Raw genomic sequence first — 27,378 nt, forward strand, 5'->3', positions numbered from 1 at the left:
CATAAGATAGATAGATAGATAGATACATACATAAGATAGATAGATAGATAGATACATACATAGATAGATAGATAGATAGATACATACATACATAAGATAGATACATACATACATAAGATAGATAGATAGATAGATAGATACATAAGATATGGATATGCAGGGCAGTGAATCGTCAATTAGTAATAAAATTAATAATTAACAATTTTGCCGGGTAGCTCAGTATGAAAAAACCTTTTCGGTAAAAAACCATTTATAATCATAAATATATAGGGATTGACAGTAACCTGCTTCTCCAACATACTCCAACAATATGTTGGAGAAGCAGGTTACTGTCAATCCCTATATATTTATGATACATACATACAAATAGATAGATCAGATCAGATACGTAGATCAAATATATTAGATTAGATGAGATAGACAACATATACACACACATGTTTATGCTAGTACGTAAAACCTATCTATCTAGATTTTATATATATATATATATATATATATAGACAACATATACACACACATGTTTATGCTAGTACCTAAAACCTATCTATCTAGATTATATATATATATATATATATATATAGACAACATATACACACACATGTTTATGCTAGTACGTAAAACCTATCTATCTAGATTATATATATATATATATAGACAACATATACACACACATGTTTATGCTAGTACCTAAAACCTATCTATCTAGATTATATATATATATATATATATAAAATCTAGATAGATAGGTTTTAGGTACTAGCATAAACATGTGTGTGTATATGTTGTCTATCTCATCTAATCTAATATATTTGATCTCCGTATCTGATTTGATCTATCTATCTATATATATATATATATATATATAATTTTTCATAATAAACTATGTAAATATAGCAGGAGATTTCACCGCAAAAAATTCTAAATTAGCGTCAAATCTCTCTCTTAAATGTAAAAATTTTAAACTTTGATATATGCGCATGTCCACGTATAGAACTTAACGAAAGTTTTAACTTCACAAAAGTTGCTAAAAGTTTTTCGCTTAACGATATATCGTTTCAATTAATTCACTACACACACTTACAAATTTACAAAAAAAAAAAAAAAACCCCCAAAAAAACCAAAACAAATAACAATGAAAAATGTAGACAACAAAACACATACGGGATGGCCAATCATTAATTAAATTTAAGCATCAAATTAAAACGCAAATGAGAAAAAGTAAATAAAATCTTTCGATGCCCCCCAAAAATAAATCTACTTACTTACTATGTCCAACAAAGTTTTAAGACGGACAGGAAACAAGCGTGGAAGTATACTGGCAGAAGCTGGATATATATATATATATATATATATATATATATATATATATAAGTATGTTTTATTTAAATTCGGTCCGACAGTTAATGAATAATGAAGTTTAATTAGAAAGGCGAGAAGTGGTACTATGTTTTCTGTGTTATTAAATGCAAGGTGGTAGTGGCAGTGGTTGCGGCGGTGGTGGTGGTGGTGGTGGTGGGGGGGGTTGTATCGCAGTGAGACATTACATCACACAACTAACAAACACCACTCTTATACTCACTCTCGTGTTCCCACTCCTCCTCTGTCGCCTTCCCTCCCTCTCCCTCTCTCACTCCATCTATCCCTCCGTATACGTGAGCGTACATGCGTGTGTGTGCATAATATATATATATATATATATATATATATATATAAACAATATATTAGTATATGCATATATATATGTACATGTATGTATATACGTTCAACTACATGTACATATAGATACATAAATATATATATATATATATATATATATATATAATATATATATATATATATATATATATATATAATATATATATATATATATATATATATATAATATATATATATATATATATATATAATATATATATATATATATATATATAATATGAGTGGCTGTGTGGTAAGTAGCTTGCTTACCAACCACATGGTTCCTGGTTCAGTCCTACTGCGTGGCGCCTTGGGCAAGTGTCTTCTACTATAGCCTCGGGCCGACCAAAGCCTTGTGAGTGGATTTGGTAGACAAAAACTGAAATAGTAGAAGACGCTTGTCCATTGTGCCATGCAGTGGGACTGAACCCAGAACCATGTAATTGTGACGCTAAGTTCTCACCACACATCCACCCCGATATATATATTAGATAGATAGATATTACATACAAAAATAAGAGGAATGACCAGCAAAAGTGGACTCCTATATTGCTAGAAATAGATGCCGAATCATCTAACCCTTTTTCATATTTTTCGTGGTTAGATGATTCGGCATCTATTTCTAGCATATAGGAGTCCACATTTGCTGGTCATTCCTCTTATTTTTGTATGTAATATCTATCTATCTAATATATATATCGGGGTCATTCCTCTTATTTTTGTATGTAATATAATTTCAATCTTCGGATTTTTTTAATATGCTAGACCACTGGTTTTAATTGATTAATATCAATTTCTACCCTTATAAATAAATTTTAGATAGATAGATAGATAGATAGATTGGGCATACAGACAGACCGAGAAGTATAGATGCAGACATAGATCTATGTGTTGTTCAGAAGTTTATTTCTTAATCATATCATCCTGGGTTCCGTCTCACTGGCTGTTTGCATGTCTGTCTAAATATTTATTTATCTCTCTATGCATGATGTCTGAGTTTATTTAACCAACATTCTTACTAATTAACCGATTTGTTATAGATTAGTAATGTGGTTAAACAAATTGACCAAATTATGTGACGGCTATTATTGTTGTTGTTGGTGATGGTGTTATTGATGAGGTGGGGGAAACTACACTCGTCGACCTTTCTGCATGAAAAACAAATAGTCAAGTTGGTACTGACATTATTTAATGCTATATGAGCCTAAAAAATGTAATTATCTAAAACGGTGGGAAAGAGAATGATTAACCTAATTATAAATTGTCGTTAATAAAAAGCAAGAAGAGACAAACTTGAAAATATAAGGGTAAAGAGAGTATGAACTTCCCTAAGTAGGGGAGACAACTTTTGACATGTTTTAGCTTTATTACATCTCTGTATAGCATATTAGTGGAGGCGCAATGGCCCATTGGTTAGGGCAGCGGACTCGCGGTCATAGGATCGCGGCTTCGATTCCCAGACCGGGTGTTGTGAGTGTTTATTGAGGCTCCGGCAGGGGATGGTGGTGAACCCTGCTGTACTCTTTCACCACAACTTTCTCTCACTCCCTGTTTCTCTTGTACCTGTATTTCAAAGGGCCAGCCTTGTCACACACTGTGTCACGGTGAATATCCCCCCGAGAACTACGTTAAGGGTACACGTGTCTGTGGAGTGCTCAGCCACTCGCACGTTAATTTCACATCGGAATAAGAGAGAGTGAAGGAAAGAAAGTAACAGATATAAAGAGAAAGACGGTAAGTAAGAAAGAGAGAAACAGTAATAAACTAAGAGAAAGTGAAAGGGTAAAAGAAGAATGAGAGAGATGGAGAAAGGGAGGAAGTCACATGACCAAAAGTTTATTATTGACAAAACTTTAGTGGAGATGGGAAGAAGAACAAGGGAGTGTTAGGTGATGGTAGGAGTAGATCATTATAGTGGAGGAATAGAAGGAGGTTAAAAAGCAATGAAGGAGGGGAGGAAGAGTGAAATGAGGAAACAGACGAAAGGGAGAAGGACAGACTAAGTAAACAAGTAGAGGAAGAGGAGGAGGAGTGGTGCATAATTATTGCGGCTTTTTTTTTTTTCAATAAATTTTATTCAACAAAAATTTGAACAAAACGCCAGGCAGAAACTGAAGTAGATGGTGGATATGTTCCGGAATAGTCATTTAAAGTTGTTTTCGTTAAATGCAGGAGTGGCTGTGTGGTAAGTAGCTTGCTTACCAACCACATGGTTCCGGGTTCAGTCCCACTGCGTGGCACCTTGGGCAAGTGTCTTCTACTATAGCCTCGGGCCGATCCAAAGCCTCGTTAGTGGATTTGGTAGACGGAAACTGAAAGAAGCCTGTGATATAATTTCTTGGGAGAGAAATACTTTTGCGGCTGAAGATAGCTTTGTATTGTCATTTATACACTGATATAAAGCTTGAAACACGTGTACCGCAGAATCCTTTGTGTTTTTTGTTTTTATTTTTTGCATTTACAATTCATAATATGTATATATATATATATATATATATATATGTATATGTATGTGTGTTTGTCCCCCCCCCCCCCCACCATCGCTTGACAACCGATGCTGGTGTGTTTACGTTCCCGGTTCGGCAAAAAAAGAGACCGATAGAATAAGTACTAGGCTTACAAAGAATAAGTCCTGGGGTCGATTTATTCGACTAAGAAAAAGGCGGTGCTCCAGCATGGCCGCAGTCAAATGACTGAAACAAGTAAAAGTGTAAAAGAGTTGCTTTTGTTGAATAAAATAAATGTATTGTAAAAAAGCCGCAATAATTATGCACCAACCTAATAGAAGAACGAGGAGGAGGAGAAGAAGCAAATGTAGAAATTGTAAAGAAGGCGGAGAGGAAGGGGTAAAGTAAATGGAAGAAGGAGGAGGAGGTGTAAAGGAGAGGAGAGGTGTCAGTAAAGAGAAGGCGAAGTAGCGAACGATGGAGGAGGGGGAAGTGGAGTAGTGAAAGAGAGGAGAGACAAGGGTGGTGTGTGAGGGGGTCTAGGAGGAGAAGAAGTAGTGAAAGATGGTGAAACAGGTGAAGAAAGCAATAGAAGCAGAGACGAGGGTGGTGGACGTGTAAGGAGGTAGGGGGAGGTGGACAAAATGAAGCAAGTGTTGAGAGGGAGGGGAAGAGTAGTGAACAAAGTGAGACATGGGTGGTGGTGGTGGTGCTGGCGGTGGGAAGTTAAGTAAGTCATGTGATTGCACTGACATTTCTTGCTGGACAACAACTATCATCACCACACCCAACCATCAACACAAGCACCACCATCACAACCATCTACCATCATCCCCATCCCCATCGCCACCACCACTACCACAATCCCTACCACCACCACCACCACCACCACCGCCATCAATCATGCATTATCTCATAGCTTTGGGATTTCATTGAGGTAATTGTTTATCTTTAGAATGATATTGTAGGGTAGGTGTGATTTGGTTATTTTTAGAATGATATTGTAGGGTAGGTTCGAGAGGCTGGATCTGGCCTTCTTTTGAATTAATCATTCATTATCTCATAGCTTTGGGATTTCATTGAGGTAATTGTTTATCTTTAGAATGATATTGTAGGGTAGGTGTGATTTGGTTATTTTTAGAATGATATTGTAGGGTAGGTTCGAGAGGCTGGATCTGGCCTTCTTTTGAATTAATCATTCATTATCTCATAGCTTTGGGATTTCATTGAGGTAATTGTTTATCTTTAGAATGATATTGTAGGGTAGGTGTGATTTGGTTATTTTTAGAATGATATTGTAGGGTAGGTTCGAGAGGCTGGATCTGGCCTTCTTTTGAATTAATCATGCATTATCTCATAGCTTTGGGATTTCATTGAGGTAATTGTTTATCTTTAGAATGATATTGTAGGGTAGGTGTGAGAGGCTGGATCTGGTCAGTTTTAACATAAAACGGGTAGAATATTTGGATCAGATGCTGTATTGAATGCAGAAGTTTTGAGTGGGGGACAAAGTCGATTACTGCAACCCCAGTGATCAACTGGTACTTATTTTATCAACATTATTTACATTGGACAGATAGGTGTCCAATGCCTTGTTCGTTATTACCACAACATTTCGGCTGATGTACTCTCCAGCCTTCATCAGATGTCCTGGTGGAATTTTGAACCCAACCTTTTATTTGACTGACCGCCTGACTGGACTTCGTAGGATTTTCGAGCGAGATCGTTGCCAGTGCCCCTGGACTGGCTTTTGTGCGGGTGGTACATAAAATACACCATTTTGAGCGTGGCCGTTGCCAGTACCGCCTGACTGACCTTCGTGCGGGTGACACGTAAAAGCACCCACTACACTCTCTGAGTGGTTGGCGTTAGGAAGGGCATCCAGCTGTAGAAACTCTGCCAAATCAGATTGGAGCCTGGTGCAGCCATCTGGTTTCACCAGTCCTCAGTCAAATCGTCCAACCCATGCTAGCATGGAAAGCGGATGTTAAACGATGATGATGATGATGGGTACTCTGTTCTCATTCCTAAGGTATTTTTTGATGATGTTATTATTATTTATTCAAGTTACTTGTCTGGGATTGAACCCGGAATAACCTCCTAAGCAGACCTAGTGCAGATATGAGTAGAATATGGGAACTAATATTCAGGGAAAATACAAAAATGGTAGGTTTATAAGCCCTAAACTTCAGTCTATAATTGCCCATGGGCATATAGCATAGTGCTGTAACAGACACCTTAACAGCAGTTTTCACTAAGGGCGCTGTCAATCTATTTTTAGCTATGATGAAATCTTAACTAACTCAATCTAAGGCTATAAGGTGTCCATTACAGTGCTTAAGAGCATGGGCTATTAACCCTAATATTCTAGGTTCAATCCCAGGCAGTGACTTGAATTAATAATAATAGTAGCAGAGACTCCAGCAAATAAAATCTAAAGAAGGAATTGTAATTCCGAAATATCATTGGACTATAGTTTACCAAGTTACAACAGGTATACAGTCCATTTTTTGTTCTATAGTGCATTGTTATACCTTCCTAAACTTTTTTATTCTTTACAAACATTATTATTGTTTAGTTTTGTCATTAGGAAGGGCGTCCAGCCATGGAAACCATGCCAAATCAGACTGGAGTCTGGTGCAGCCTTCCAGCATGCCAGCCTTGGTCAAACCGTCCAACCCATGCCAGCATGGACAACAGACTTTACATAATGATGATGATTTTGAAATAGATATATATGGAGGCACCGAAATCTTTTAAGTGCTCAGGACCTCTATGGATTTTAATCAAGCCCTGCTCGCTTCAGCTGGTGAATTAAACCAAGTGAGAGGATGGTGTTAACAGCACTGCATCAGTAGGCAAAAGATGGGTAAGGCTTCTCAAGGAGTCACCAGCTAGGGGAGAGAAACCTGCTCAGGTCAATGACCTAATGTTCAGACAGAAGCAAATCTCAGGTTGAGGCATGTGGTCGTGGCTAACAGCTTGGAGAGAAATAAGTGCCACCAACTTCTCTTGCCTGTTATACACTCATGATGATGACAGCCAGACCAGGACCCAAACAGGATCAGTCATCACCCAGTTTAACATCAAAGAGAGGGCAGGCCTCAGTTTTGCAGGCTCACAGAGGGCAGCAGAAGACAGAGGTAAGTTTGTGACATCATCAATAAATGCCCCAACGACTACATGGTCAAGGGATAGGAATGAAACGGGAAGGAGCAACATTTTGCCCTTACTCTTTTTACTCTCTTTTACTTGTTTCAGTCATTTGACTGCAGCCATGCTGGAGCACCGCCTTTAGTCGAGCAAATCGACCCCAGGACTTATTCTTTGTAAGCCTAGTACTTATTCTATCGATCTCTTAATGCCGAACTGCTAAGTTACGGGTACGTAAACACACCACCATCGGTTGTCAAGTGATGTTGGGGACACACACACATATATATATATATATACGACAGGCTTCTTTCAGTTTCCGTCTACCAAATCCACTCACAAGGCTTTGGTCGGCCCGAGGCTATAGTGGAAGACACTTGCCCAAGGTGCCACGCAGTGGGACTGAACCCGGAACCATGTGGTTGGTAAGCAAGCTACTTACCACACAGCCACTCCTGTTTTTTTTTATTTAAAAAAATTTTTTTTAGAGTTTATGGTATTGATCAGTAGTTCTTAAATGGGGTCCATATAAAATTTTTGGGGAGTCCCCATAAGCCAAATAGTAAATAGGGTCAACAGTATTATTTTAATGGTCCATGAAAGAATTTTTTTAAAGGGCGTGTAAAGACTAACATTTAATTTTCCAAGCTGAGATTCGAAACTGATCCACACCACTGGCCCAACAAGCACAAAAGAAATTTCTTTGTCCTGTCAAAAAGTGATGAATAGATTTCCATTTGACCTCCAACTTGAGCTGTGTCACTGAGGGTTCAACTGGACTGGACAGCAGGCGACCTAGATAGGTGTGTCTGTTCTTCTAGCTAGGATGACCATCACAAATACAACCAGAAACACAACAGATGGACAGACAGCTAGCAACAGGCAAGCAATCAAGAGAGAGCTAGATGGCAGGTCATTAGGAAGCAGTGACCAACGACACAACACAGTAGCAGAACACTTATATAGTTCCACATATTTATAATTGTATTTATTTATATAAGGGCATTACTATACAAGAATGCCTCACGCTATGAGGGACTCTAAGGTCTTCATATACACATAATTTTTCACGTCTGGCCGCATAGCCTTTTCCGTTTGTTTTCCTGTCTTGTTTTTTGTCCGCCACTACATTTCCTCCATGGCACAGGTTTAATTTGTGTATACAAATTTAATTTGCGGTCCATGGGAAGAGCCATTTTAACGATGCGTCCTGCCCAACTCTTCGAAACGCCGGTGTTAAAATGGGGGTAGCTGATGAAGGAAAATGTTCTCTATGTGGCTTGTGTGTTTTCTGTACTCTGGTTATTATTATTTTCTTGTCTACGTTTTGTTTGCAATGTCCTGTACCCAGATATGCACCTATATACAGGTAGACATAGGTATGCACTTACCTGTACGTAGATATGCATATACTCATTTATTATTTGTTTTATATATATATATATATATATATATATATATATATATATATATTTATATAAGTGCATTACTATACAAGAATGCCTCACGCTATGAGGGACTCTAAGGTCAGACTACCATAAAAAACACATTTTTATGGTAGTCTGACTTTAGAGTCCCTCATAGCGTGAGGCATTCATGTATAGTAATGCCCTTATATAAATAAATATATTTTGGGGGAATAAATGATGGATTTTTCCCTTATGAGGTTTTTTCACGCTAGCTACTTGATAAATTCTTGTAAAAGAATTCATCCTATTATTGTATTTATAATTGTATATAGTTTTATATATATTATATATATCCTCTTTTACTCTCTTTTACTTGTTTCAGTCATTTGACTACAGCCATGCTGGAGCACCGCCTTTCGATGCCTAGTACTTATTCTATCGGTCTCTTTTTGCCGAACCGCTAAGTTACGGGGACCTAAACACACCAGCATCGGTTGTCAAGCGATGTTGGGGAGGACAAACACAGACACACAAACATATACACACACACACACACACACACACACACACATATGAAGGCGGCGAGCTGGCAGAAACGTTAGAAAGCCGGGCGAAATGCTTAGCGGTATTTCGTCTGCCGCTACGTTCTGAGTTCAAATTCCGCCGAGGTCGACTTTGCCTTTCATCCTTTCAGGGTCGATAAATTAAGTACCAGTTACTCATTGGGGTCGATGTAATCGACTTAACCCCTTGTTTGCCCCTTCTATGTTTAGCCCCTTGTGGGCAATAAAGAAATAACACACACACACACATATATATATATATATATACAAATTAAAAGGGTAAAGGATTATCAATTTATTAATTCATTAATAAATCAACAATTAATAATTTTTATCAAGCCCATCGGTATGTAAGCACCATTATTGGTGGAGAACTTTAAAAGCTCATATATATTTATAAACATAATTAAGGGATCAGCAAATATTTGCTTCACACATATACGACGGGCTTCTTTCAGTTTCCGTCTACCAAATCCACTCACAAGGCTTTGGTCGGCCCGAGGTTATAGTAGAAGACACTTGCCCAAGATATCACGCAGTGGGAATGAACCCGGAACCATATGGTTGGCAAGCAAGCTACTTTATTTCATAAATATTTGCCATAAAGGCTTAATTTTTTTTTGCTTAATTTTTTTTTTTTTGCTTAAATTTAATTTTTAATTCACAAAAAGTTTCTGAAAATTCCCTAAAATGAAAAAGTTATGAGGGGTTATACGGTGTGGTATTTAATTTAAATTAAATTTTTTTTTTCAGAATTGTATGAATTCTCGTGTGAAGAACACAAATTCGCAAAAAAACTTTCCAAAAATTCCAAAAAAATAAATTCTGAGTGGGTGCTTCAATCTGAATTCCTGCGGAAAGAAATTTAAACAAGATCCAGTTTTTACAATCAACGTATTACAATTCCTAATTTTACCTACAACATCCGATATCAGATGTAAACTTCCGCTTTTGACATGGACCCTGGCTTTTAGTTAACACGTGCGTTTTCACCATGTCTCGTTTAATTGTTAAAAACCTACCGAAAAATGTAAGTTATTTCTAAATTTACTCAAATATCAGACTACAACGATGTATAATGGGTTGTTTCCTATAATATTTCTCGTAGTTATTGAGTAAAATAATTCGATATTACTTCTGTTTACGGTTTGGGGCTCAAAATCCGTTAGAGTCTGTGTTGATTTTTTTTTTTCCCTAAGGCAGCACACCTACAATTTAGTGTCCCATCTACTTTCGCTAAAAGTCTATGACGTCATGTGTGTATGTATATATGTATAACATTGTCTTTCATTAGCTCGACAGAATCGAACAGATAGTGCCCAAATTTATTTCATGTTCTATCTTTTACTTGCTCTACTATGCCGTTATTGTTTACTCCCATGTCTATTCTGATGATCAAAGGTGTTCCAACTTTGATAGTCATGTTTTTTTATTCAGACTTAGTGTATCTAGGACTACATTATCTAATGTGCCTGTGCTTATTATTATTGTTGTTCAACATTAGGTCAATCCTAAACCAGTACATGTAAAATCAAAGTTATTCCAGCTGTGATCATCCCATCTTTTATTCAGACAAAGTGTATCTAGGACTACATTATATAATGTGCTCTAGCTTGTTGTTTAGCCCCAGGTCAGTCCTGATCCAGTAGACATACAACCAGTGACGTTCCAGCTGTGGCCATCCCGTCTTTTATAGTGTATCTAGGACTACATTATCTAATGTGTTTCGCCATATTGTTGTTTAGCCCTAGGTTATCCTGGTCCAGCAGACTTATAATCAGCAATATTCCAGCTGTAACCTTCCTGTCTATTATTCAGACATAGTTTACCTAGGACTACATTATCTAATGTGTCTTATCTTGATATATTGTTGTTTAGCCCCAGGTCGTTCCTGATCCTGTAGACCTATGATCAAAAGCATTCCAGCTGTGAACATCCTACCTTTTATTCAGACAGTGTATCTAGGACTCCATTATCTATATAGAAATAGATGTGTCTGTGTTTGTCCCTCTTCCACCCCTTGACAACTGGTGTTGGTGTGTTTACATCCCCATTACTTAGTGGTTTGGCAAATTGAATAAATCAAACCCAGGACTTATTTTTTTGAACCTATTACTTTATCGATCTCTTTTGCCAAACCACTAGATTACCAGGGACATAAACACACTAACACCAGTTGTTAAGCGGTGGTGGACAAAGACATGCACTCACACACACACACACGTAGATAGATAGATACAGAGTGTGGTGAATAAACTGTTGTCTAAATCAAGGGTTTTCAAACTGTGGTCCGCAAACCACAGGGGGCCCGTGGACAGCAAATACTTTTTATGGGCAATTTGATTTTATATACGTTTTTTAATCGAAATCTTTTCATTGACAATAAACCTATTTGTTAAATACTGTTAAATAAATAAATGTAAAAATATATGTTATTTTAAGCAAATATTTATGTATAAATTTCATAAGCGTTTATAAGGGGGTCCTTATAAGGTAAAGCCTGAAATATAAAGGAGTCCACAAGTCAAAAAGTTTGAAAACCCCTGGTCTAAATTATGCAAAAATGAAAATAACACTGACATTTCATTTTAACAGATATATTTACCAAAATTACATAAAAATATCTTGAAATACTAAAGAGGAAATCTATTCAATAGAATCGCTGTTGGCTTCAAACAATGGCTTCCAGATGACTAGGAAATTTCCTGCGACTCTTCTGAATGCTGCCATAATCCTTGCCTTCGGTTCATCTTTGGTGTTACTCTCTTTACTCTTTTACTTGTTTCAGTCATTTGACTGCGGCCATGCTGGAGCACTGCCTTTAGTCGAGCAAATCGACCCCAGGGACTTGATTCTTTGGAAGCCTAGTACTTATTCTATCGGTCTCTTTTTGCCGAACCGGTAAGTGACGGGGACGTAAACACACACCAGCATCGGTTGTCAAGCAATGTTGGTGGGGCCAAACACAGACACACAAACACACACACACATATATATATATATACACATATATACGACAGGCTTCTTTCAGTTTCCGTCTACCAAATCCACTCACGAGGCTTTGGTCGGCCCGAGGCTATAGTAGAAGACATTTGCCCAAGATGCCACGCAGTGGGACTGAACCCGGAACCATGTGGTTGATAAGCAAGCTACTTACCACACAGCCACTCCTGTGCCTATATACTCTTTTACTTGTTTCAGTCATTTGACTGCGGCCATGCTGGAGCACTGCCTTTAGTCGAGCAAATCGACCTCAGGACTTATTCTTTGTAAGCCTAGTACTTATTCTATCGGTCTCTTTTTGCCAAACCACTAAGTGACGGGGACGTAAACACACCAGCATCGGTTCTCAAGCAATGTTGGTGGGGCCAAACACAGACACACAAACACACACACACACACACATATATATATATATATATATATATATATACATATATACATATATACGACAGGCTTCTTTCAGTTTCCGTCTACCAAACACAGACACACAAACACACATATATATATATACATATATACGATGGGCTTCTTTCAGTTTCCATCTACCAAATTCAGTCACAAAGCTTTGGTCGGCCCGAGGCTATAGTAGAAAACACTTGCCCAAGGTGCCACGCAGTGGGACTGAACCCGGGACCATGTGGTTGGTAAGGAAGCTACTTACCACACAGCCACTCCTACGTCTACCAAATCCACTCACAAGGCTTTGGTCGGCCCGAGGCTATAGTAGAAGCCACTTGCCCAAGGTGCCACGCAGTGGGACTGAACCCGGGACCATTGTGGTTGGTAAGCAAGCTACTTACCACACAGCCACTTTTTTTTTGGTCTCTCACTCAACTGCGCCCCCACACATAATAATGAAGGGGTTTGCAGTCTGGGATGTTAGGGGTGATGTGGTTGCAAAAATTGTCTGACAGCCATGGCTGGGTTCTCCTGCTTGTGTGGCATGGGGGCAGAGTCCTGTTGCCAGACATAGGGCCTTCCATCAGCCACCCTCTTGACTTAGGGCAGCACTACTTCCTCCAGGTACTTGATGTAGGCCTCCATGTTGAGAAGTGTGAGACCATGTGGGAAGATGAATGGAGGCATAACGTTGCCATCACTAGCGATCACTCCAAACACCATGATGTTGACTGGATGTTTGATTTTTACCACTCTCGGTACATGTCCTCAGGTTGACACCCAAACACTCTGAAATGTTTGTATTTTAGTTTCAATCATGAATGCCAAGCAGTACAACATGTCGTTTCCAAATTTCTGGCAGAGTGAATTGCAACATGGTGCTGTTTTTTTCACAGACGGTGCCCAGTTAACTCTACTATGCTGTGTAGTTGACAAAATCAAAAACAAATAATGCACATGCGCAAAGTTAAAAATATAAAATGGTAGCAATTTACCCATCGCACCCTGTATTTATGTATCTATATATATATATATATACTTTATTTAAAAGCAGCAGAAATATAACAAAAGACTGTTACTCTGAGTTTCACGTTCCCATTCATCGGACAGTTTTGTTGTCCGATGAACGGGAACATGAAACTCTGAGCAACAGTCTTTTGTTATATTTCTGCTGCTTTTAAATAAAGCATATTACTCTACCTCTGGTATTTGAGTACTCTTTTTTCCACCTTGTTGCACATTTCATGTGCTTACTCCGGTATATATATATATATATATATATATATATATATATATATATATATATATATATATATATACACATATATATATGTATGTATGTATGTATACACACACAACAGGATTCTTTTGGTTTCTGTCTACCAAATCTACTCACATGGCTTTGGTCAGCCCAAGACGATAGTAGGAGACACTTGCACAAGGTGTCACACAGTGGGACTGAACCTGGAACCATGTGGTTGGGAAGGAAGCTTCTTACCACACAGTCAACTTTACCTTTTTTTTAAAATCATTCTTAACTTCTGTTTATTCCAGATGACCCAGGAACGTTTACAGGAAATATTCGGGGTCAAAGGTCACATAACCAACTGCAACCTCAAATACACCAAAGATGGCGTTTTCCGCAAGTTTGCGTTTATTGGATACCGAAATGATGAAGATTGTTCAGCAGCCATCAAATATTTCAGTAAAACTTTTGTTGATACCTCCAAGATACAGGTAAGGGGAAAAATATCAAAAGGTAGTTGCGATACGGATGCATTGATTGAGATGAATTAGTGTGTCTGTTTGGAAGCGGGTAGTATTGGCTGGCTGGACATTCAGACATTCAAGCTGTCTTGGTGGCAGTATGTTTTTGGCACTGTAGGCAAGCACATCTGTATACATCATCATCATCATCATCATGCTAGCATGTGTTGGACGATTTGACTGAGGACTGGTGAAACCAGATGGCTACACCAGGCTCCAATCTGATTTGGCAGAGTTTCTACAGCTGGATGCCCTTCCTAAACGCCAACCACTCTGAGAGTGTAGTGGGTGCTTTTACGTGCCACCAGCACAAAGGCCAGTCAGGCGGTTCTGGCAACAGCCACGCTCAAAATAGTGTATTTTATGTGCCACCCGCACAAGAGCCAGTCCAGGGGCACTGGCAACGATCTCGCTCGAAAGTCCTTACACATGCCGCGGGCATAAGTGCCAGAAAGGCGACGCTGGGCACAGGTGCCATCACGATTTTGCTTTCGCTTGCCCCGATAAGTCTTCGCAAGCTGAGTTTCATGTCCAATGATACAGATAGATAAATAGAGAGAAAGAAACATTACACATAAATCCAAGTATAACTAGATGTTCACATGCATAAATCAAGAGAGAGGGAGAGACAGGGTTATTACACATACATACAAACATAACTGGAGGTTCACAGAGAGAGAGAAAGGGAGAGACACATTAAACATAAACATAACCAGGTGCTAACACATAAACAGAGAGAGAGTGAGGGACATTACATAGACATATAAACATAACTAGTTGTTCACAGAGAGAGAGAGAGAAGCATTATGCCTACATACAAACATAACTAGATAGATAGATAGAGAGAGAGAGAGAGATTACACATGTACAAACATAACTGGATGTTCACTGGGAGGGAACAATATTACACATGCATACAAACTAGATGTTCACACACACAGAAAAGTGAGTGAGAGAGGAATAGAGAAAGAGAATGAGACATTACACATGCATACAAACATACCTAGATGCTCATACACAGAGAGAGAGAGAGCATGGGAGAAAGAGATGTTACATATACATATGTGGTTGGCAATAGGAAGAGCATTCAGCTGTAGAAACATTGCCTGATCAGATTGGAGCCTGGTGCAGCCTGCTGGCTTGCCAGACCTCGGTCAAACAATTCAATCCATACCAGCATGCCGAGCAAACACGCGAACTTACTTCGTCCCGACTTTCAGTTCGTGCCTCACAGCGTTCATATACACATAATTTTTCACGTCTGGCCGCATAGCCTTTTCCATTTGTTTTCCTGTCTTGTTTTTTGTCCACCACTACATTCCTCCATGGCACAGGTTTAATTTGTGTATACAAATTTAATTTGCGGTCCATGGGAAGAGCCATTTTAACGATGTGTCCTGCCCAACTCTTCGAAACACCGGTGTTAAAATGGGGATAGCTGATGAAGGAAAATGTTCTTTATGTGGCTTGTGTGTTTTCTGTACTCTGGTTATTATTATTTTCTTGTCTACGTTTGGTTTGCAATGTCCTGTACCCAGATATGCACCTATATATACAGGTAGACGTAGGCATGCACATACCTGTACGTATATATGCATATACTCATTTATTATTTGTTTTATATATATATATATAAACATCGTTAAGGGATCAGCAACAGTTGCTTCACCACATACCGAAGTTCAGAAATAGCAGCTAAAGTGCTAAAGCTCCAACAGATAGTGCTTGTAGCTCACAAGACTGATTAGTTTCGTTGTTTTTTTCTTCTTGTTTTGCCTTTGTGAGTTACAAGTACTGTTATCTATTGGAGCTTTAGCACTTTAGCTGCTATTTCTGAACTTCGGTATGTGGTGAAGCAACTGTTGCTGATCCCTTAACGATGTTTATAAATTTATAAGAACTTTTAAATAAGTTCTTCACCGATAATGGTGTTTACATATCGAAATGCTTGGTAAAAATTATTAATTATTAATTTATTAATAAATTAATATTCCTTTACCCTTTTATTTGAAATATATATATATATATATATATATATATATATATATATATATATATATATACTGTAATTTTTGTATAATCATATATTGTTAATATAACAATACATAAAGAAGGGCTAGAGTTGAAGTGCTCAGCATGAGCTAGAATTCATTTTATAGTAAAAATGGATGCATAAGGGGGGAAAACCACAGGAACAATACCATATGTCAACGCAAGAGATAATATGTGTGTGTGTGTGTTCAATTCCTTCAAGAATCAATAAATAAATTTATAGTTTTCAGTCTCTAAAGTGTCTAAAAGGTACGGTAAAAAGACAGGCAAATACAAGGATATAAACTTTAGAAATATCATGAATGTTCAAAATATATACATACATTGCTTGTATGTGAAACACGTATATAAATATATATTGTACCTGTATTTCAAAGGGGCCAGTCTTGTCACATTCTGTGTCATGTTGAATCTCTCCGAGAATTACATTAAGGGTACACGTGTCTGTGGAGTGCTCAGTGGCCAGTCAGGCTCCTGTATTTGTTTATCTTGATCTCTTCTTCATTATGGGCAGCGATACTTGGGTTTTGTGGCCGATGCAGCGAGGCTGGGGAATGTGTCTGTGATCCATGTTACTTTCCCTCAGTGGAGCATTGAAAGATGAAGATCTGCTTGCGACAGTGAAGAAGGGCAATGATTATATCTGTAACAACTTTCATTTTACCAGGTGGAGCCTGCTTATGACTTAGGGGATGCAAACAGGCCAAGATCCTGGAGTAAATACTCTGCAGAAAGCTCCAATTATATTTACAAGGAAAAGAGCAAACCCAAACCGGATCCCGAAAAGAATGAAATGGACAGCAAAAACAAGGTACTTACATCTGTGTGTATCTATCTATCTATCTAACTATCTATCTCTCTCTCTCCATCTGTCTATCTCTCTCTCTTACTATCTACCTTTTAAACAAAAAAAAAAAAGCCTGAGGTGACCGTAGGCTTTTCTCTTCACGGATAAACCTAATCTGTTCCCCCCCCCCCTTTTTTTTTTTTACATTGACTGTGATACTCGATCCCTATTGATCGCCTCCCCCCTTTATTTTATTTCATTTTATTTATTTTTTTTTTACCCGCGATCCCTTTTGATTGAACCCCCCCCTTTTTTCCGCGATCCCATTTGATTGAAATTATCCCCCCCCCCAAGAAAAGCTCTACATTGCAATTTGTCCATTTTCTGTATTTAGCCCTGTGTGGCTATAATAAAAAGATATCTGTCTCTCTATCTATCTCTCTACCTACCTATCTATCTTTTTTTTTCTTTCTTCTTCACTCGCACACTCTCACTCTTTCTCTACACTATCTCTCACACTTATTTCTCTTTTTCTCTTCCCAGACCCACAAAAAGAACAAAGAAGAAAAAATGAAAGAACTCCTTGGTGATGTGAGTAGAAATTTTTTTTTTTTTTTTTTTTTTTTTTGTTATTCCCATTTGTATTTTATTTATGTGGTGTGCAAGAGAGATGACTGCGCTGGTATGGCCATGTGATGCAACATGGATGGAGACGGCTGTGTACAGAAGTGCCGACCTCTAACATGTGGAGGAAACCTGTGGCAGAGGTAGATCCAGGAAGACATGGGGACAAGGTGGCGAAACATGATCTTCGAATGTTGGGCCTCACAGAGGTGATGGCAGATGACTGAGACCTTTGGTGATGATGCTGTGCTTGAGAAGACCCATCAAGCCAAGTGCAATCATAGTCGTGGCTGATGCTGGTGCCACATAAGACACCTGTGTCAGTGGCATGTAAAGAGCATACGTTACGCTCTTGGAGTAGCTTGGTGTTAAGAAGGGGATCCAGACGTAGAAACCATGCCAAATCAGACTGGAACTTGGTGTTCCAGTCAAGCTATCATCCAACCCATACCAGCGCGGTAAGCAGAAGCTAAATGATGATAACAATGATGATTTATTTCTAATATACTCAATAAAGGCAATACTAAATTAAAATAGCAATCCATCTACTATACTGAATGTATAAATGTATATACAGTGTTGATAGGCCAAATACTACAGTATTTACATTATTTGCATTGGACAGATAGGTGTCTTCATCTTGTTTGTTGTTACCACAATGTTTCGGCTGATGTACTCTCCAGCCTTCATCAGGTGTCCTGGTGGAATTTTGAACCCAGCCCTTTATTTGACTAATGGGGTAGTTGTAGTAGTAGTAGTAGTGGGCAGCAATAGTGCACCCAATGCATTTCAGTTTTTTTGGTCCTTTTCAATGACTGAAACTTGTGGCCAGACATTTATTGATACCAGAATTCATCTCTTCTGATACTTATTTTGTTTTTAACACAGCTTAACCATTAAGCAAAATAGGCACATACTTACAACATCGAGGGAAGAGTGTGGGGTGGGGCACCAAAGAAATGGTAAATGGTTTACAACACAAAAGAAATCACTTTAACCCTTCAGTATTCAGATGTAAAGCTTGTTTATTCATGTTCATCATCATCATCGTTTAACGTCCGCTTTCCATGCTAGCATGGGTTGGACGATTTGACTGAGGACTGGTGAAAACCAGATGGCTACACCAGGCTCCAATCTGATTTGGCAGAGTTTCTACAGCTGGATGCCTTTCCTAACGCCAACCACCCAGAGAGTGTAGTGGGTGCTTTTACATGCCACTGGTATGAAGGCCAGTCAGGCGGTACTGGCAATGGCCACGCCTTTGAATTTATCCTGCGTTATCTTGTAGCCTTCAGATTTCAATGATGAGATTGTTTATTTTTGGACTGACACTGTAGGGTAGGTATGAAAAGCTGGATCTAGCTTGTTTGAGACCATAAAACAGGTAGAATATTTTATCTAAATATGGCTGGCTTAAATGCTAAAGGGTTAAACTTGCTAAAATAATGATAGTGGTGTTGATGTTTGTGATGATGATGATAGTTATTATTATGGAGATGATGGTGATGATGATGATGATAAACCAGACAAGAGATTATGTCTATCATTAATTATTTAGTCATTTACCTTTTCGTTCTTTCTGTTTTTATTCAGCTTTATGAGAATTCTGAGTTTTTGGAATTCCTGGAAGCGCACAAGTTGTCTGGAAAAGGGGCCAAGAATATGTGGAGCAACGACACAATAGAATTCCTTAAGAAGTCATTTGATTCACAGAACAAGAACAAAGGAACCAATGAACCGTCTGAGGTTGTCTTTGATGATTCTGGCAATGAATCTGCAGATGATAAATACGAAACCATGGCTAAAAATAGTAAGCCTCTTCCTTTCATATTTCATGTCTGCAAACAAATCACTTTTCTTAGTTTTCTTCTTCTATATAGGCACAAGTATGGCATGGCACTTTGAGCAACCTTTTTCTACTATCGTCTCAGGTTAACAAAGGAATTGTATATGGACATGGTTGAAAGAAAGTGAAGAGGCTTTTTGTGTGTGTGTATGTGTATCTATCTATCTATCTATCTATCTATCTATCTATCTATCTATATATTATTCTTTTACTTGTTTCAATCATTTGACTGCAGCCATGCATGAACACTGCCTTTAGTCGAACAAATCAACCCCAGGACTTATTCTTTGTAAGCCGAGTACTTATTCAATTGGTCTCTTTTGCTGAACCGCTAAGTTATGGAGAAGTAAATGCACCAACATCAGCTGTCAAGTGATAGTGGTGGGGACAAACACAGACACACAAATACATACATGTATATATGTATATATATATTTTATTATATGTATTTATTTTCTCCTAATTAATAAATAACTCGGACAAAATAAATTGGTTAATATTCGGTTAAAATGTCTTACGTTTAAGCTGGTTCCCATGCATTTCCCTGAAGAGAAGATTACATTTTTAACATCGCCGATTCCTATGGAAGGTATAATTTGTAATCTTTGAAACATATGTCGGAATAAAAGTATGCAGTTAACATGCGTTTTACTCCATTCATTAAAAATATATGTATATATATATATATATATGACGAGCTTCTTTCAGTTTCCGTCTACCAAAATCACTCACAAGGCTTTGGTCAACCCAAGGCTATAATAGAAAACACTTGCCATGCAGTAGGACTGAACCCGGAACCATGTGGTTGGGAATCAAGTTTCTGAAACTTTTCTATTAAACAGACAACTGTCAGGTCATCAACAGTTCGTGTTGGTAGAAGTTTGCTGTGAGCCTTTGATGTAGAGTGTTGAGTCTCGTGTAATAGTAATAATAGAGCATTGTGTATATACTTTCATCCCACCTGCTTTGTTATATTATATATCCAATACAAGGATATAAAAGTATATTTGTTTTTTATGATCCAGCATGTAAAAAGCACCCAGCATACTCTGTAGGGTGGTTGGCATTAGGAAGGGCATCCACCTGTAGAAACCATACCACAACAGACAACTGGAGTTTGGACAGCTCCATGTCAAACTGCCCAACCCATGCCAGCATGGAAAACAGATGTTAAATGATGATGATGATGATGATGATCCAAACACTAGCTTAATAAAAAAAAATTATTTTACTAAATCCTGCCAAATCTGGATTATTTTAAAAATTAATAAACACACAGGCACAGGAGTGGCTGTGTGGTCAGGGTTCAGTCCCACTGCGTGGCATCTTGGGCAAGTGTCTTCTACTATAGCCTCGGGCCGACCAAAGCCTTGTGAGCAGATTTGGTAGACGGAAACTGAAAGAAGCCCGTCGTATATATGTATATATATGTATATGTGTGTGTCTGTGTTTGTCCCCCTAGCATTGCTTGATGACCGATGCTGGTGTGTTTATGTCCCCGTCACTTAGCGGTTCGGCAAAAAGAGACCGATAGAATAAGTACTAGGCTTACGAAGAATAAGTCCCAGAGTCGATTTGCTCGACTAAAGGCGGTGCTCCAGCATGGCCGCAGTCAAATGACTGAAACAAAATAAAAGAGTAAAAGAGTACACATAATTAATATCTCATTAGAAATTTAATCACAAAAGCTTTAAAACAATGAAAACTATATTAAAATATAATTTTATCATATGAATTGTATTTTTTTTTTTTTTTGTGATTATTCCAGCCAGTGGTGACCATCCAGTAGAAAAGACAACACCAAGAGATCCCCTTGAGAATAAAATGACAGAAGATCCTAAGGTGATGTTATTGTTATTATTTGATGTCGTTGTTTTAGCCCCTGATTTGCCCCGATTCAATAAATCTATGATCATAGGGCCCACACTGCTATGAGCCTTTAAGACCCAGCAGTACTTGAGATGGGAGAAGGGTCACCTGGTGATTTATAGTTGTTGAGGTACTTTCTGAATGTGAATAGGAGGTTAGCTTCTTCACTGCTTATTTGTAGGATTTTCGAGCGAGATCGTTGCCAGTGCCCCTGGACTGGCTCTTGTGCGGGTGACACATAAAATACACCATTTTGAGCGTGGCTGTTGCCAGTACCCCCTGACTGGCCTTTGTGCGGGTGACACGTAAAAACACTCACTACACTCTCTGAGTGGTTGGCGTTAGGAAGGGCATCCAGCTGTAGAAACTCTGCCAAATCAGATTGGAGCCTGGTGTAGCCATCTAGTTTCACCAGTCCTCAGTCAAATCGTCCAACCCATGCTAGCATGGAAAGCGGACGTTAAACGATGATGATGAGATGCAAGCATGGCTTTGTATTGGCACAGATGTGGCTGTGTGGTTAAGAAGTTCACTTCCCAACCACATCGTTTCAGGTTCAGTCCCACTGCAGAGGACTGAATATACACACACACATAGGAAAGGGTGCTGAAAAGTTCCTGGCTTTGAGTGAAAGAAAACACAGGAGGCTCAGTTAATTACGATTTTATTGAAGATATTCCCCTCTCAGATTCACACACATATTGCAGCGGTCCTTCAGTTTCTCTAAGCTCTGTAAAAGAACTCAGAAGTTTAGGCCTCCAACCAGGCCTTTTGCGATACCCTTAAGGCCAGGAACCTTTCAGCACCTCCTCGCGCGTGTGTGTGTGTGTATATATATATATATATATATTTATATATAGGCGCAGGAGTAGCTGTGTGGTAAGAAGCTTGCTTTCCAACCACATGGTTCTGAGTTCAGTCCCACTGCATGGCACCTTGGGCAAATGTCATCTATTATAGCTTCAGAGAAAGAGAGAGACAGACAGACAGAAAACGGTGAAGGGAGAGAAAAAGGGAATTAGAGAAGGATGGAGGAAGAAAACAGTAAAGAGTAGAGTCGCATCAAAAAGGTTGAGATAAACTTACTTAGAAATGGATGTGTGGCGTTCAATTAAATAATTATATAAATAATATCTCTCTCCCTTTCTCTTTTTCTCTCTCTTGTTGCTCACACGTGACCATCATCCATCTTTCTTTTCCTGCATGGATGTTCAAAGGACTGGACGTTTTCTTTCTGTTTTCAAAGAAAATATTTCTCTCAGTGTTCACTATTTTCCTCTCGTTCTGGCCTAATGACCCTCCATGTTTGTTTTCATTCGGTTTCCTTGTATGTCTCCACTGTTCTGTTTTTGTTCCCAGCTTTCACGCTCCATAAATCCTAAATTTTATTTTAGAATTTATGGGAGCAACTGTCTTTGAAGACTCATATTGTTGTTGAATGCTCGAAATGAGGAGTAGATAGACGGCCGACAATGGATGAAAAGTTGTTCTCTGTTTACTTGTTTGTTTTCATATTTCATGTTGCTTATACAGTTGGTGACGTCCTGTACCCATGTATGCATATATATATATATATATATATATATATTATTACTATTATTATTTAATTGAATGCCATGCATCCATTTCCAAGTATATATATATATATACACAACAGGCTCCGATGTGGTTTCTGTGTATTAAATTTGGTCACAAAGCATTGGTCAGCTGGTCGGTCTGGGACTAATAGGAGACACTTGCCCAAGATGCCCTGTGGTAAACTTGAAACTGCGTAGTCACAAAGCTGATTTCTTGTAGGTATATACCATTCATATCTCTAAAAATGACACATTTTAATGCCCATAATCATTTGTGTTTTCTTTTTTTATTTCTATTATTTCACAGCCTGAAACCCAACCAGTAAGATACTCCGTTCGAATGAAGGGCCTCACTGGTCGATATCACTCTGTAAGTATACATTAGTCTTTTTTGTAATGATATTGTGCTGTTTTTGTGGGGTACGTCTCGGGGACAGCAGAGTGACTGCCAAAAGAGTAAAGGAGTGACTGGACATTCCATGTAGCATCACAAATTTTGTCACATAAGATGATTTCTCGGTGGTCATGTGGCATGCACTGATCCTTTCCAATGTTGGGTAGCCTGGTTTCTTCTGATCAGTGTTGTAACAAATTGAAAGTTCTTCTGGGCTGGTTGTTGATTCTCCACAGAATCATCAGATGATGGGGCTGCCATCCTGGTGTTGAGCCAATGTTCTGTGGGTCTCCATTAACTTGGAATCTCACCAGGAGACAGGCCAGCCTAGAGGGTACCCTACAAGAAGCAAAGCTCCAGATGGTATTGCTCTCTTGGATTTATGGAACACATGGTGTTGAGCTGATGTACCATGGGTCACCATTAGTCTGGAACCTCTACTGGGATACCGGCTCACTTAGGAGGTACCCCACCAGAAGCAAAGTCCCAGATGGTATTGCTTTCAGATTTATGGAACACATGGTGTTGAGCCAACACAACGTGGGTCACTGTTAATCTGGAACTACTAGGAGCAAAGCTGCAGATGGCATTGACCTTTTGGGTCTTCAGAACATACAAGCCCCCTTGCCACAACAAGGCCAGAACCATGGATGACCCCAACCTCATCAAGCAAGAGCATGAAGCAACGAAAGCAATCTAGGACTGTCAAGGTTTCTAGGGGATGGCCATAGGTGAAGTATGGCTTGGTGGTTAAGAAGTTTATTTCCTAATCCCATGGTTCTGGGTTCAGTTGCACTGTATGTATGACACTTTTGCCAAGTGTCTTCTACCATAACACTTGCCTGACCAAATCCCTGTGAGTGAATTTGGTAGACAGAAACTGAAAGAAGCCTGTTGTGTATATATATATATATTTAAGTCACAGTATATAGATTCAAGTAATCTGGCAGTACTCAGTAAAAAAGCTCCTTAATGTATCATTCTACAAACCATATACAATATATAGTAAGAACCAGGCTTTACAAAAATGTAATAAGTGCCAGGGTTGATTTGTTCTACTAAAATTCTTCAAAGTGGTGGCCCAGAATGGCCACAGTCTAATGACTGAAACAAGTAAAACGATTAAGAAAATATGTGTGTGAGAGTCTGTGTATACACAAACATATACATTCTGCAAAGACTATTTTCCTAGATGTCTACAGAGAACGAGTGGAGATGAAGAGATGAACCAGATATATTTTGGCAAATGCATCTTCCTATTTTAGAGTCTTTTTTTTTTTTTTTGGTGGTGGGTAGGGGACATTTACACATTTTGTCAATCCCAGAGTACTGCTGAAGAATACCTTTTTTTTTTTGAAATTTCAGGACACTATAAAGGAGTTCTTCTACCCCATCAAAGTGAAACAAGTCCACATACCCCGTGGTCTCAATCACAGACAGTTTGGTGAGTAAACAGTTTGGGATAAACCAGTTTATGTTGGTGTTGTTGGTGTTCAGGGTCGGGAAGGTGGCGTGGCTGAGGTTGATGGTGGTAGTGATGTTGGTGATGATGAAGGTGGTGGTGGTGGTGGTGGTATTGTAGAATAAGAAGCAGCAGCAGCAGCATTGGTTACAGTGGCTAAGTGATCAAGAAGTTTGCTTTGTAGCCACAAGTTCCCAGGTTCAGTTCCACTGTGTGCATCTGAAACAATGTGTCTTTTACATTAAGCCCCAAATCAATCAAATCTCGTCAGTGAAACCAAACTGTTTGAGTGGATTATAGTTGTAATTCAAGAAGCACAGCTTTGTCACTCCATAAGTCATGCTAATCCTCTCTAAGAGTGTGTCTGTGGAATACTCAGCCAGGTTAACCATAAATTTCAAGAAGCAAGTTATTGAGTTGATTGGTTGCAAAATTGAATGTTAGTCATTGAAATCAAAGGAGGGACCCCCCCTCTATACTTTCGTATAATAATCCTTTCTACTATAGGTACGGGGCCTGAAATTTTACGGGAGGGGGTTTAGTTGTGTGGTACTTATTTCATTGGTGGAGGCGCAATGGCCCAGTGGTTAGGGCAGCGGACTCGCGGTCATAGGATCATGGTTTCGATTCCCGGACCGGGCATTGTGAGTGTTTATTGAGCAAAAACACATAAAAATCCACGAGGCTCTGGCAGGGGATGGTGGCGAACCCTGCTGTACTCTTTCACCACAACTTTCTCTCACTCTTACTTCCTGTTTCTGTTGTACCTGTAATTCAAAGGGTCAGCCTTGTCACACTGTGTCACGCTGAATATCCCCCCCGAGAACTACGTTAAGGGTACACGTGTCTCTGGAGTGCTCAGCCACTTGCACGTTAATTTCACGAGCAGGCTGTTCCGTTGATCGGATCAACTGGAACCCTCGACGTCGTAAGCGACGGAGTGCCAAAAAAAAAACTTATTTCATTGACTCCGAAAGGATGAAAGGCAAAGTCGACCTCAGTGAACTTTGCACTGTACAAAGGAAGCAGGGAGCCAAATGAAATAAAATCTGTCTGTCTGTCTGTTTCAGGTATTGTGTTTGCTGAATTCTTTAATCCTGAAGATGTAAAATTGGCCATGGAGAAACAAGGGAAGTTTATCAGTGAGTTGAACCCTTCACTTTGTCAGTTACTGTTCTGTTATCTTGCTTTCATTATCATCGTACCATTCTCTTTCCCCTATCCCTCTTTCTCCCCCCCTCTCTCTCTCTCTCTCTCTATATATATATATATATATAGGTTCACACTCACATATACTTGTATGTGTACATGCGCATGTACAAGGTTATGATCGTAACTATTTGCGTACATATCAGCATATGTATCTATATGCGAGATGCTATATACATTTTTGTATACGCGCATATGCGCAATCTAAATTTTTATGCACGTTCACTATATGTTCTTGCTTATTTTCTCTCTCTACTTCTTCCTTCCTATCCCCAGCCTTTCTCTCTTCTCTTTTCTTCCTTTTTTTCCATTTCTTTCTTTCTTTCTTTATTCTCTTTCTTTCTCCTTCCCCTTTTTTATGACAACTACATTCCCCCCGCCACCCCCTTTCCCATATTTAACGTTATTATAGATACGTTACTCTTTACCCCTCCACTCCATAGATTAAGATACAATTGTCGTTACCAGTGCATAGGTTTTCCATGCGCAAGCTTATATGCGTGTGTACGTATATGTGTGTAGATTTGTACTTATGTATATATATGTGCCTGTAAATATAGACCTATATACGTAGATTGTCTGTGCGTATGCAGCTGTATATTTCGATGTATATATTTATATGTAGATATATATATATATGTTGTGGATAGCCTTGTATACATACACGCTATTGTATTTTATTTTATTTTATTTTATTTTATTTTGAATGCAGCGTATGCTTTATTTTATTGATTTGATTTCAAAGCGTTAATTCGAATATAATTAATTATCTGTAATATGTATTTGGAGCCCATTTTTCTATTTAAGGTTGTCTTCGATATTTTTTAATAGGGTGAATCTGTATTAAATTTATTTGGTCTGTGAATTACACATCATTGACCGTTAATTGAAACGACCAATCCATGGCCCTTATTTGAAACAACCAATCAGACGAATCCATGTGTTTTAAATTTTAAATTTTATATTACTTTCGATTGCATCGTTATCCTTCCTCCATTTCTAACAAAACTGTCCGATGAACGGGAACGTGAAACTCAGAGTAACAGTTTTTTTTGTTATATTTCTGCTGCTTTTAAATAAAGTATATATAAATATATATATATATATATATATATATAT

General features: G+C 38.5%; 2 protein-coding genes across 3 annotated transcripts in view; one reads left to right on the plus strand and one right to left on the minus strand.

Annotated features, from left to right (window-relative positions):
- The window catches only part of LOC106869059 (uncharacterized), a 55,025-nt gene extending 53,538 nt beyond the window's left edge, over positions 1-1,487 (minus strand). Inside the window, exon 1 of one of the 2 annotated variants that reach the window (XM_089346323.1) lies at positions 1,270-1,487. The gene's annotated coding sequence lies outside the window, so the exon portion shown is untranslated. Of the gene's footprint in view, positions 1-1,265 lie in introns of both variants that reach the window. The other variant, XM_089346322.1, reaches the window with a different exon arrangement.
- LOC106878274 (putative RNA-binding protein 19) overlaps positions 1-27,378 on the plus strand; it is a 133,672-nt gene that overhangs the window by 69,614 nt on the left and 36,680 nt on the right. Inside the window, exons 3-11 of the mRNA XM_089346321.1 lie at positions 10,024-10,300; positions 14,227-14,409; positions 17,159-17,302; positions 17,822-17,869; positions 19,496-19,712; positions 21,517-21,590; positions 23,502-23,564; positions 24,954-25,032; positions 26,121-26,192. Coding sequence (XP_089202447.1) covers positions 10,265-10,300; positions 14,227-14,409; positions 17,159-17,302; positions 17,822-17,869; positions 19,496-19,712; positions 21,517-21,590; positions 23,502-23,564; positions 24,954-25,032; positions 26,121-26,192 — 916 coding nt within the window. The 5' untranslated portion in view covers positions 10,024-10,264. The remainder of the gene's footprint in view (positions 1-10,023; positions 10,301-14,226; positions 14,410-17,158; positions 17,303-17,821; positions 17,870-19,495; positions 19,713-21,516; positions 21,591-23,501; positions 23,565-24,953; positions 25,033-26,120; positions 26,193-27,378) is intronic.

The sequence above is a fragment of the Octopus bimaculoides genome, chromosome 30 (assembly GCF_046866305.1).
Source record: "Octopus bimaculoides isolate indiv1 chromosome 30, ASM4686630v1, whole genome shotgun sequence".
Taxonomy (NCBI): Eukaryota; Metazoa; Mollusca; class Cephalopoda; order Octopoda; family Octopodidae; genus Octopus; species Octopus bimaculoides.